This window comes from Erithacus rubecula (genome assembly GCF_903797595.1).
Source record: "Erithacus rubecula genome assembly, chromosome: 23".
NCBI lineage: Eukaryota > Metazoa > Chordata > Aves > Passeriformes > Muscicapidae > Erithacus > Erithacus rubecula.
The window spans coordinates 5,537,798-5,551,023 of record NC_136675.1 but is presented as its reverse complement, the minus strand read 5'-3'; the positions used below and the strand labels follow the sequence as shown (position 1 = coordinate 5,551,023).

General features: G+C 62.7%; 1 protein-coding gene across 3 annotated transcripts; it reads right to left on the bottom strand.

The window, feature by feature from the left end:
* Positions 1-1,973: 1,973 nt before the first annotated feature.
* TINAGL1 (tubulointerstitial nephritis antigen like 1) lies at positions 1,974-12,562 on the bottom strand. Of its 3 annotated transcripts, none has more exons than XM_079325865.1 (12): positions 12,385-12,562; positions 10,158-10,480; positions 9,430-9,493; positions 7,748-7,840; positions 7,544-7,658; positions 6,212-6,335; positions 5,990-6,140; positions 4,474-4,657; positions 4,160-4,205; positions 3,615-3,738; positions 2,941-2,986; positions 1,974-2,796 (listed from the first exon to the last, which is right to left on the bottom strand). In XM_079325865.1, exons 2-12 carry the CDS (start codon positions 10,468-10,470, stop codon positions 2,656-2,658), a joined length of 1,401 nt encoding a protein of 466 aa, XP_079181991.1. In that variant the 5' UTR covers positions 10,471-10,480; positions 12,385-12,562; the 3' UTR covers positions 1,974-2,655. The 3 variants fall into 3 exon arrangements, with proteins under 3 accessions (XP_079181991.1, XP_079181989.1, XP_079181990.1); XM_079325863.1 differs by lacking the exon at positions 12,385-12,562 and adding an exon at positions 11,095-11,235; XM_079325864.1 differs by lacking the exon at positions 12,385-12,562 and adding an exon at positions 10,942-10,992.
* Between the last annotated feature and the right edge of the window lie 664 nt (positions 12,563-13,226).

The following is a 13,226-nucleotide window of genomic DNA, read 5'->3' as shown; positions in this document are numbered from 1 at the left end:
GGGAGCTCCTGAGGCACAGAAAAATCCGAGGGATGCCGAAGTTTCCTTCCTGCTCAGGGGATGAACCTGGAATTTCCCTGAGGAGCCTGGGAGGAATTGTTGGGGAATGAAAGGTGTGGAGGGCTGGGATCAGAGGGAGGAGCCCAATTTCGGTGTGACCTCGGTGCTCCCAGCACTGGCTGTTCCCAGCCAGCCCCGAGCATTCCCAGGATATTTCTCCCCGGAGAATTTCGAGTATTTTCTTGAGTCACAGCTCAGCTCTGCCTGGGAATGAGGCACAGGGGTTGGGGGATGTAGATATGTATATATATATATTTTATAGATGTATTTTATGTGTTTTATGCACATATATATGGATTTATATGTGTTTTATATATATTTTATATGCAATGTATAAATATATAAAAATATAAAATATATATCTGTAAAATATATATAAATACATATAATGCATATGTATAAAAATACATGCCTGCATGTAATATATGCAGTACATATATATACACGTAAACATATAAAAATTGTGTTTACATATATATACATATACATGTTTTAAGTGTTTATATATAGATAAATGTAAATTGACATATACATATTATATATATTATATATACAATATATAATATATTGTATATATTATATATTATGCATATTATATAGATAAATTATATAATAAATTATATATACTATACATTATATATAAGTATATATATACTTTATATATGGTTATAGATTAATTATATACTATATATTATTATGTGTATTATATAATATGTCATATATATATTACATATTTTATATATATGTTATATATTACATATATATATAAAAAGGCAGTGGTTATGTGTACATATATACACATATAAAAATATATACAGTCCTTTTTTTGTTTTGCATATATATAAATATACAGATATATATACATATATATAAATATATATAGATAGAGATATATATATATAAAGGTGGGTCTGAACAAAAACAGGCACCTGCTTATACATATACACATATATATATAGATACATAGACATTTTAATATATTTATTTCTATATCTTTATATATTATCAATATATACCTACATATACATACCGACATTTCTATCTGCATCTATATCTCTATCTACATATATATATTTTTTTAAAAGTAGTATATATATATACACACATATATATATGCACACATCCCTGCAGTTGCTCGATGCCACCACCAGGTGTCACCGCACTCCACACAGCGGGGCTGACCCGAGGGAGGGGACATGGAAAGGGAGAGGGACCCTTGGAAAAGGCGACAATAGCCCCAGCGCCACCCCGGGGGACACGGGGGCTGTGGGGACACGCTTGGATGCGGTGGCACAGCTGGGGCGGTGGCACAGCTGGGGGCGGTGGCACAGCTGGAAGCGGTGGCACTGCTGGCCATGGTGGCACAGCTGGGGGCGGTGGCACAGCTGGATGCGGTGCCACTGCTGGGGGCGGTGCCACTGCTGGGGGCGGTGGCACAGATGGGGGCGGTGGCACTGCTGGCCCTGGTGGCACAGCTATATTTGGTGGCACAGCTGGGGGCGGTGGCACAGCTGGGGGCGGTGGCACTGCTGGCCATGGTGGCACAGCTGGGGACGGTGGCACAGCTGGATGCGGTGGCACAGCTGGATGCGGTGCCACTGCTGGGGGCGGTGGCACAGATGGGGGCGGTGGCACTGCTGGCCCTGGTGGCACTGCTGGGGACGGTGGAACAGCTGGGGGCAGTGGCACAGCTGGGGGCGGTGGCACAGCTGGCCCTGGTGGCCCCCCCGGCCACGCTGGTGGCCCGAGTGGCTGCGCTGGCCGCGGTGACCGGAGCGGCGCGGCCGGAAGGAGGACAATGAGCGGGACCTTATCTCACCCCCCCAGCCCTTCCCGAGGCCACGCTGGGCCCCCCAGAAGGGGGTGACAGGGGCCACGCGTCCCCATCGCAGCACTGAGTCCACCCTCTGAGCTCTGAGGCTTCCATAATTTTATTTACAAACAATAAAAAGCAAAATAAATACAAAAATGTCTTAAAAGTACAGCCCTTGGGATATGGGGGGGGGGGGGGGGGGGGGGGGGCTGTGCTGGCTGCGTGGACCCCACTTGTGACCCCAACAGCACGGGGACACCGCGGGGCTGAGCCCTCCCTTGTCCCTGCTGTCCCCAGGGGGGTGGCAGGGCCATAGCACCATAGGGATGGGCTGGGGTGGGGGGACGGTGGGGACCCCATCCTGGCGACACCCAGCCCTGGGGGTCTCCTTGGGGTATCTCACACCCCCAGCTCCTGCTGGGTGGGGCCAGGACGGGAAGGGCAGGAATATGGGGGAAAAGAGGGGAGGGGGAGATCCCGCAGCGCCAGCCGGGATTTAGGAGGGGGGTGCAGCTGCCTTTGAAGAGCCCCCCGCCGCCACCGCAGCCCAGCCGAGCCCGGGGCGGGGGGATTAGCGGGTAAATCCCATGGGAGACGGGAGCAGCCTCCGGGACACCCCCCAGGCACGGCCCACTGCACCCAGCCGCTGTGTCAGCACAGCGGGGACACGCAGCCCCCCGGGCAGGGGACCCAGGGGACCCAGGGGACAGCGCCAACCCCCCGCTCGCCCTGCCGGGACTGAGGGGCCGCTGGGGACAGGGACATCGGGGGCAGCGGGGGGCTCACTTGTGGGGCATGTCCTCCATGCTGACGCGGACCCCAACCCCCACCACGAAAGTTTCCACCTCGCACTCGTTGACGCCGCGGGCGATGCGAAAGTGGCCGCCCTCGCCCCACGCCGTGCCCCACGAGTTAGCAGCCGTCTGCAGAAGGGACACGGGACACGCTCAGCGTGGCGACCCCCACAACCCCCCCCCCCTCCCCAAAGCCAAATTGGACCCCACATGGGCGCCGGGAAGAGGCAGCACCCCATAGCTGAGCCCCCCGAACTCACCCCGAACACTCACCCAGTATTTTTGGGTCTGGCCATCAGGCAGCTGCTCCTCTCCCCACCTGCGGTGGGACAGGATAGTGAGGGGGGTCCCCAAGCACCCCCAGACTGCGGGATGCCCCCACCCAGCACCGCGGTGGGATGGGGGGTGCTGACCCTGCTGGTTTCCTGCCCCCAGGGCCGAGCCGAGGTTTTGACATCCGCTCCCGGAATAGGGGCAGGAATATTTAGCGAGGGCAGGAGGAAGGAAACTCCAGCACAGGGCAGCCGGCCCTGCTGCCCTCCCGGGGGTCTGCACATCTAACCCGATCCCTCCCGGGGGTCTGCACCTCTAACCCGGCCCTTCCCGGGGGGCTACACCTCCAACCCGACCCCTCCCGGGGGTCTGCACCTCTAACCCGACCCCTCCCGGGGGTCTGCACCTCTAACCCGGCCCTTCCCGGGGGTCTGCACCTCTAACCCGACCCCTCCCGGGGGGCTACACCTCCAACCCGACCCCTCCCGGGGGTCTGCACCTCTAACCCGACCCCTCCCGGGGGGCTACACCTCCAACCCGACCCCTCCTCCTTCCTCGGGGGTCTGCATCTCCCTCCCTCCTCGGGGGTCTTTCCTGGCTAAAGGAACATTTCTCCCACCCAGAACAAGCCTCTCCGCAACCCCTGGAGCCCCTCAGGTCTCCCCCACACCCACCCCGTGATTTTGACCGAGTGGGTCCCGTGTCTCTGGTGCTTCGGCCCCTTCCCCTCGGCCACCGGCGTGTGCCGATAGATCCCGCTCTTGTACATGAAGAAATCCTCGTGCACCTCCAGGATGGCTGCGGGGAGCGGGACAGGGGTTGGGGACACTGCCACTGTCCCCAGGGTGGGGGATTCGGGCACAGGGTGGGGGCACGGGGGGCATCGCGTTCCCGGCGGGAGGGAAGGCGGCAGCCGGCTCAACCCCGGGGCGATGCAACAACACTCAGAGGAGGTTTCAAAAAGAAAAGAAATCTTAAACAAACGCAGCTGCCAAGACGGTGATTAAATCTCAGGAGTTAATGAGCAACCCAGTGCCCGCTGGGGTGGGCAGCGTGACGGGCACTGGGGCAGCGCTGCCCGGGCACGCAGGGGGAGAACCTGAGGGGGGTTCTGGCCCCCACGACAGCTCGCCCAGCCCGGACAGAGCGGGTTTTCCCTTCCACTTTGTTCCCCCGACTTTTTGGGGTGCACAGAGAGGAGCCCCCGCCAGCTCCTTACCTTGCACGGGGCCGTTCTCCAGCAGCTCCTTCATGATCTCCTTCTCCTGCAAGCACAGCACTGGGTGGCACCGGGTGCCAGCAGGGCCAGGACCCCCGGCACTGCCTCCCGACCCTCAGGGATGCAGCAGAGCTGCTCCGGCACCCACAGGCGGCTGCTGTGGAGGTGCCGGGTGGAGGAGCCGCTCCCCGCGGGCTCCGCAGCGGGGTTTTCCCAGCCGCATTCCCAAACTCGGTTTTCCCAGGTAAAGCAGCACGAGCCAAGCCCCCTCCCGCTTCCAAGGGCTCCCGCTCCGCCCCCGGCCCGGCGCTCACGCTGGAGGAGAGGCGGTAGGCGGGGGTGGACTGGTAGATCTCGTTGGAATGGGTCTGGGGGTTGGGGCACCGCGCTGTCGCCTGTCGCTTGCCGCGGCCCGTGGAGCGGCTGTGCATCATGCAGGGCGGAGCGGCGGGCTGGCTCTGCTGGCTCGTGAACGGGTAGCACTCGTCTGTCACCACCCTGCGCAGGGACAGCGATGGAGGAGGGGAAGGACCACTCGGCTCCATCCTCATCCCAAATCCCACTCCCATCCCAACCCCGAACTTCCAGGCCTATCCCAAATCCCACTCCCATCCCCACCCTGAACCCCAATCTCATCCCCATCCAACCCCATCCCCGTACCGAACCCACCCTCCATCCCCACACCAAATCCCTCTTCCATCCCAAAACCCACTCCCATCCCAACTCCCATCTCCACCTTCACCCCAATCCCCACTCCCATCCCGATCCCAAACCCCACTATCCACCCTGCCCTGGCAGCCCCCAGTGCCCATCTATCCAGGGGACAGGATGAGCATGGGGATCTCTTGGGGTCTCCTCAGGTGATCAGAACCTCAAACCCCTTTCATCCCACCCCATCCCAGAGCAGCCTCTGTCCCCCATCCCATCGCAAAATCACATCCCATTATCCCATCCCATAATCCCATCCCTAAATCCCATCTGATTCCATCATCCCATCCCATGCATCTTGTCCTGTCCCGTCCCATTATCCCATCCCATTATCCCATTCCAAAATCCCATAATCTCCTTAGCCCTCTTCATTATCCCATCCCATCATCCTATCCCATCATCCCATCCCATTATCCCACCCTATTATGCCATCCAATCCAAATCCCAATCCCATTGATCCCATCCCAGGGATCCTATTATCCCACGATCCCATCCTGTGGATCCCATTCCATTATCGCACCCCATTATCCCACTATCACACCCCATTATCCCATCCCATTATCCCACTATCCCACCCCATTATCTCACCCCATTATCCCACTGTCGCATTATCGCACCCCATTATCCCACTATCCCACTATCCCACCCCATTATCGCACCCCATTATCCCACTGTCGCATTATCGCACCCCATTATCGCACCCCATTATCCCACTGTCCCATTATCGCATCCCATTATCCCACTATCGCACCCCATTATCCCGCTGTCCCACCCCATTGTCCCACTGTCCCACCCCATTGTCCCACTGTCCCATTATCCCATTATCCCACCCCATTATCCCACCCCATTATCCCATTATCCCACCCCATTATCCCACCCCATTATCCCACTATCCCACCCCACTATCCCACCCCATTATCCCACTATCCCACCCCACTATCCCACCCCATTATACCACTATCCCACCCCATTGTCCCATCATCCCACCCCATTATCCCACTATCCCACCCCATTATCCCACCCCATTATCCCACCATCCCACCCCATTATCCCACTATCCCACCCCATTATCCCACCATCCCACCCCATTGTCCCCTCACCCCGTGACCCCGCCCCGCTCACCCTCTCCTGCGCAGGTACCACCAGGCTCCGTCCAGGCGCCCCCCGCTGCAGCCGCGCTGGTTGCGGGTGTCGCACGACAGGAGGTTTTGCGGGGACAGCGCGGGGGTCATGTGTCCCATGGAGTGGATGGAGATGCGGTCCGAGGCCACGGCTGGGGAGGGGCGGGGGGTCAGGGTTTGGTCTCTGTCCCCCCCGGTCCCCACTGTCCCCCCTGTCCCTCACCGGCCGTGGAGAAGGCCCAGGAGCCGGCGCAGTTCCCCTGGTCCAGCGGCTCGTGGATCATCCCCGGCCACTTGGCAGCGGCATCGAAGTGACGGGGCAGCACCTCGTTGGTGTCCATGTGCATCTGTGGGGCACAGCAGGGAGGGGGGTCAGGCCACAGGGACCCCCCGGCTCCTCTTGACACCCCAACCATCCCAAACTTCCTCTGAGATGGTCCCCAGATACCTTCAGTGTCACCCTGCCCCACTGTGGGACCTCAGCTCCTCCTGCCATCCCAGACAGCCCCTGAAATTATCTCCAGCCACCTTTAGTGTCCCCCAGCTGCACTCTGTGACTCCCACAGCTCTTCCTGCCATCCCAAACATCCCAAACATCCTCTGAGATGGTCCCTAGACACCTTCAGTGTCCCCCAGCTGCAGTCTGGGATTCCCACAGCTCTTCCTGCCATCCCAAACATCCTCTGAGATGGTCCACAGCCACCTTTACTGTCACTAAGCCACATCTGGGACCCATGTCCTCCTCCTGCCACCCCAGCCATCCTCTAAGCAGCATCCCTACCCAGGTTTTGTGTCCCCCAGGCTAACTGCAAACTCCTCAGGACAGGGACATCACAAGTGACAAACATTTGGGTGTCCCTTTATCCCACACTCCTCAATTTTCCCTAAAATTGGGCTCCACAGCCCCAGCAGCTCCTTGGAGATCAGCAGTGTCCTGTCCCAGAGCCCAGCAAAGCCCTCGGTGACCACTGAGGGTCACACAACCCTGGGTCACACAGCCCCTTACGGTGGTCACACAGCCCCTCTCGGTGGTCACACAGCCCCTCACGGTGGCCGCACAGCCCCTCTCGGTGGTCACACAGCCCCTCACGGTGGCCCCTAGCCCAGCCTTTCCGTCCTGGAGCGGTGACAGTGCCCCCGCCCCGGCCCTTCCTGGAGAGGACACGGCCACAACTCCCCGGCTTCTCCCAGCGCAGGAAGCGCCTCTAAAATTAAACCTCAGGCTCCGGAGCCGGGGCTGGGCGTGCACCGAGCTCTGCCGGGACCCCCGGGGGTGCCCACCCCGGGTTTGGGTGGAAAAGCGCTGGAGCAGCCGGCTCTGCTGAGTCAGCAGCGGCGGGGCCGGCGTTCCGATGGGAAACGAGCGCGGAGGAGAGGGGGAAAAAACAACACTGGCAGCGCGGGGATTGTCCGGGGGAATTTGCTGAGCTGCTGTCTCCAAACACAAGGGCTGCCCTGCCTCCCCGCTGGGAGCCCCTTCCCAGCCGTGGGGAATCACTGGGATGGGCAGGGACAACCCCTGGCGTGCCTCAGTTTCCCTCCCGGCCGGACTCACGTGCATCTCGTTCATGTTCATGACGGTGGGAGAGGGACGGAAGGTGCCCAGGCGGTGGCGGATCCCGTCCTCCAGGGTCATCCCCCAGAACTGGCTGTAGTTGGCGGCTCTCCAGCTGCGTGGGAAGAGGGGACACGTGTCACCCCAAAAAAGCACCGAGGGGTGAAGCATCGCTGCCCCATCCTCGCGGTGCTCGGTGCTTACCCGAAATTGCCTCTGTTGACGGCGTCGATCAGCTCCCCATCCATCAGGCAGGCGTGGTCCTCGCACTGCCACTGCCCGCCGGGCCCGCAGGTGCTGCGGAGGGGACAGCCGCTGAGAAATGATGTCCCCAGGGTCACCAGGGGGACCCCGAGTGGGCGCTGCCCCTCCCGAACTGGGCAGCCAGTGAGGGGCTCAGGGCTATTTCTGTCGGGGCTTGGCACCTCAGAACGGGGTGAAGCCGTGGGCAGCACTCTGGGTGACACTGAGTGGCCACTGGGTGACACTGAGTGGCCACTGGGTGACCCTGCGTGGCCTCTGGGTGGCCCTGGGACCTGTCCCCCCCCCCCGCCCCAGCCCTGGCAGGAGCCCCGAGGGCAGACAGGCCATGGGACAGAAAATCAGCTGAAAAGCTGCCAGGGCTGCACATCAGAGAGGGGCTTGGACAGCAGCCCGGGGCGGGAGGTCGGGGCTGGGTGTCCCCATGAGTGTCCCACTGCCACCAGGTCACTCCTGCGGCACCCACGGGGACAGCCGGGCCTGGGGGGGCTGCGGGGGTGTGGCGGGTCCCCCGGGGAGCCCCGGGCTGTGCTCCCCCCGTGCACTGAGCAATGCTTGGCATGCCAGATCCCGGCACATTTCCCTTTTATGGAGCTGCCCAGATGCCGGAACATTTCCCTTTTATTCCCCATCCCGATCCCGCAGGCAGCACCTGCATTCCAGCACTCGCCCATCCATCCCTGAGCGCTTCTGGCGCTGCGTGTGACACTTGGGGACCTGAGAGCACCTCAGGGTGCCACCAGCTGGGTGCCCACGCTCCGTGACACCCCGCCGTGGTTTCTGTCCCCTGCCACACCCGCGGGCGCTGCCAGACCCCGGCAGGGACCGAGGTGGGGGTGAAGCGCTGCAGAAATTCTCCAGGCAGTTTTCCAGGCGCTGATTGAGGAGTTTGGAAGAGATTTCCCCCCTCCCCAGCGCTGGTGGGTCCGAGATGCTCCCCCAGCAGTATGACTTGGGGACAGCGACATTCCGCCGGGAATGGGGACACCTCCAGCCTTGAGCGCTCCGCTCGGGATCCCGGCGGAGCTGCAGGCTGCCCCAGAGCTGTGGGGAGGCTCGGGCTGGCTTTTCACCCGCACGCACATGTTCTCACACGCGCCCCTGCCCTCGCACACGCCCCAGACGCTGCCTTTGATTTCCGCTTATCTGCCGCATCGCCCCTGCGGCTTCAATCCTCGTCTCCAGCAGCTCCGCGCCTGCAGGTTGCCCTATCCCCCACCTCCGCATGCCAGTAATACCAGTATTCCCAGTATTCCCAAATAACCCCCGCGCTGTTCCAACGGCGAGCTCCGGGGGCTGCCGAGCGGCACGAAAGCATCGCGGCTACCCGAGCGTCCCGTCAGGCTTGGGCAAGCTGAACTGCGACCAGCGTGCCCAAAATCCCCCCAGGGCAGCGCTTTGTCCCGCCAGGGAGAGCGGCTCCCACGCAGGCATGCGCTGAAACTTGGGAGCGGCTCAAGGCTCTTGGCTCCGAATTTGTGGCAGGAAAGGCATTTTGGCAGCAGCTCCCACCACCCAGCTCGGGCCCCGCTCTCCGCCGAGCTCTGAGATTTACGGGACGGCGACACCTTCCTCTGGTGACATGCTGGTGACATGCCACAGGTGCCCACATAGCGTTCACTCACCACAGGTTGCAGTTCTCCCGGTACGTGGCTCCTGTGGGATAATCGCGTCCGGCACGGGAACAGCCTGGATGGGAACGGGAGAGCCCCCGGTGAGTGCCTGGCTGTGCCGGGGGTCCCACCAGCACCCCGATATTCCCGGGGGTACAAACCAAAGGGAAAATCAACGCGGTTCTTCAATCCCGGTTGCACCTTGGCATCCCCAAAGTTATGCCGGGGGTCTGCGGGTGCTGCACAAGGTGGGAGCGGGGCTGGCCCGGCGCCGGGAGGGTTAAATGCGCTCAGGCTGGCGGGACAGGGATAAAGGGGCCGGTTGTGCCCGGGAGGAGCTGGCGCTGCTCCGCGGGGACTCTGAGAGCGCCTTGTGCTGTGCGCTGGGGGCTGCCCGTGCCCCCTCCCCGCCCCAGCTGCCGGCAGGGTTAAGCCAAGGCCAGCATCTGCCTGCCCCAGACGCGACCGGGCAAGCTGGGATGGCGTCCCCGCCTGTCCCCTCGCATGTCCCCTCACGTCCCTGCTCTGCCCACAGGCGCTGCTGGAGCCGCCGCTTCCCCCGGGAGCGAGCGGGCTGTGGGATCACGGGCTGCTCCCACACCTCTTTTTCTGAGATTCCATCCTATACGAGTTCCCAAAGCTTTGAGGGGTCCTGAACAGCCCTACAGTGAGGGTGTGGCGGAGTGCCACATCCATCACCCCAAGGAGCACCAGCAGCCCCCCAGCACCCAGCGCCTCACCTTCGGCTTTGGGGAAGGGGGCCGGGATGCCCAGGCAGTATTCCCAGAAATCGGGGCAGCAGTCGGAGACAGTGCGGTTGCAGAAGAGGTCGCAGTAGCAGAGGGTGTCGTGATAGGGCACGGTGCAGCCGTCGTCGCGGCCGTGGCAGCACACGTCCCCCCGCTGGCAGTAGGAGCCCCCGGCGTCGTAGACCCCGTGCTGGTACAACCCGGGGCTCAGCTCCCGGCGGGTGCGGACCCGGGAGGACAGGGCCACCTGGGCCACCAGGGCCACCAGCCAGAGGCACAGCAGGGCCCGCATGTCCCCAGTCATGTCCCCACACCTGCGGAGGGAGGGCAGTGATGTCACGGAGGTCCCGTGGGTTTTCCCCATCCCACTCTGGGTGCTGCTCCCACCCTGCTCCCCCCAGGCTCCTCAAATCATTCCGGTTTTGTAACTCTCCTTGTGACCACGCAGCTCAACCTCCAAAACTCCCTCCCAAAAAACTTTCCCTCCAGCTCCTCACACCCCGAGGGGCCCCGTGCCAGTCCACCCCTTAACAACTGCTCTAAAAGCAGAACCCCCTCGGGGAGGGGTCCCGTTCCCACCGCCACCCCCAGTGCGATCAGCCCGCGGGGCAGTGGGGGGCGATGGGGACCCCGAAACAGGCAGGGGACACCCCTCCTGCCGTGCCCCGTGGGGACTCCCGGGACCCCGGTAAAGCGGGGAGAGGGTGACCCCGGTACCCACGCGGCACCCACGGGGACCCCAGCGGTGCGACCCCCTCCCCATTCCCGGCCGTACCTGCCGCGCCCGCCGCGCAGACACCCGTGAGAGGAGTGAGGAGTCCGGTGTTGCGATACCCCACGGAAATCATGGGGCGGGACCTCCTTCCCTCTCTCCTCCTGCCTGGCACCCCCCAGCCCCTCCCCGTCCCCCCCCGAGTCTGCCCCGTACCTGCCGCGCCCGCCGCTCCGCCGCCCCGCGCCCGCCGCCGGCCCCGCCGCTCCTTATAGCCGCGCCCCGGCCGGGGGGGCGCGGGGAGGCGCCGGGGCAGAGCGAGCGGCCCGGGGCGGAGCGCAGAGGGGCGGGGGTCGGGCCTGGGGTTGTAGAGCGGAGCCCCGAATTTGTGGCTCCCCTCGCCCTCATCTGTCCCCGCGGGGCCGGGGTGTCCCCGGTTCCCCCCATCCCCTCCCGGTGCCCCCCCCGGCACTGCCCTCGCCAAATGGGGGGGCTCGGCTATGGGGGGAGCCGGGCTGGGGGGTTCCCCACTGCCTATGTGTGTGGAGAGGAGGGGGAGGGAGGGATGGAGAGGGGAGGGGGCTGCGTTCCTCCCCCTTCCAGGGGTTGTGGACAGCTGGGTACAGCTGAGACAGGGACACCCAGTTGGTGTCACTTGGATCCAGCCCCCTGTCCCACTGCCAGCGCCCAGCCACGAGCACAGGAACCAGAACCGGGGGGTTCTTGGCCACCCCCGCCAGGCTCCGGCCCCCCCGCGGCACCAGCACCTGCTGCGGGATCTCAGCCGCCCACTCGGGGCTCCTGCTGTCCCTGCCTCGCCGGGAGCTGCCAAAGGATTCCTCGAGGATGCCTCACGGCAGCCAGGACGGGAGCACCGCGGGGTTCCCTGGGCGGCCGCGAGCCACGGGCCACGGGCCACGGGCCACGGGCCACGGGCTCCTGGCTGAGCCCTCGGTGGGGGCTCAGCCTGCGGCCAGGGTGGGCTTCACTGCGGGGGCGAGTGGAAGTGGGGAGCACCAAACCCCGCCCGGCACGGTGCTGCCTGCTCCCCGGGACCCCGGGGTGCTCGGGGCGCCTGAAGGAGGGTCCTGCGGAGCCCCATCCGCACGGAGCCCCTCTCCCCAGCGCTCTTGGAAGGGCCTTTTCCTGTGAGCGCGTCCTTGGGCAGAGGAGCTGGAGGCCGGAGTGGCGCAGGAAGGAACTGAGTCCAGCCCAGAGTCCGACTGTCTCCAGCATGACTGGACTCGTAGGAATCCACAGTGAGTCACGAATTCCCCCAAGACCCTCGGGGAACAAAGCAAAGCCACTGGCACAAAGGACATCCCCGGCCGCTGCTCTGTGTCCTTGTGCCCCCGCCAGCTCCCTGACAGCTCAGAGGACGCCGTGGGGTGCTGCGGGAACAGCTGACCATTCCCGTAACAACCCTGTCCCCCTGCCAGCTGATAAGAGCAGCGCTGCGCGGAGGCGGCAGCGGCGACAATCCAAGTGTTTGGAGCATCCCCTCACCCCGTTCCTGCGGCTGGGCTCCGGCCCCGCGAGGTCACAGCTCCCTCTGTGTCACTCTGACGCCGGCGTCCCCCCCCCGCTCGTGTCCCCTCCGCGGGGAGTGGCAGCCTCGGCACACGTGCGGCAGCCAAGGTGGAGCGGGACAAAGTCCTGCCGGGGCACCTTGTGCCCGTGTGACGGCGGGAGGCAGAGCCGCGGGCTGGCACACACCCCCCGTGCCTGTGCCACCCTCCCGGCCCTGCTGGGGGAGGGACGAGGTGCCAGGACCCCGTCCCCACTGCTCAGACACGTGGGAAGACCCCACACCCAGCTGGGCTGAAAGCACCGAGCTGCCCCCCCCCCCCGTGGGGCGCAGGGATGTGGTGGGGATGAATCCCCCCCAAAACCCACCCGGGATCGCCGCCCACCCCGCTGGGAACACCGGGAGAGGCCGGTGCCGTGCCCCTATGGATTTAGGGGGGCTGCAGCCTCACGGATCCTCCTCCAAGCCAACCCCCCCAAGGACTCCACCCCACACATCGGGCACCGGGGTGCTGGAGCCCCCACGAGCCCCCCATTCTCTGGGGCACCTCTGGGGGCAGCGGGGCAGGGAGGTGCCGCTCCAGCAGCGCTCGGCTCCGACACCATCCTGGGGCGAGTTTCTTGGCTGGAGGCAGCCAGGAAAGGCAGGGACTGACCCGAGGCCAACCCCGGCTTCCTCCCGAGCCAGCGGCACGGGAAGGGGCCACCTCACCCCGCGATGTCGCAGGACGTGTTGTCCCCGGGGGGTGCCAGCTCACAGCCATGGGGTGAAGCTTTGCTGTCCCCAGAGGGGTTGGGGGGACCCCTGAGGGAGGGGACTC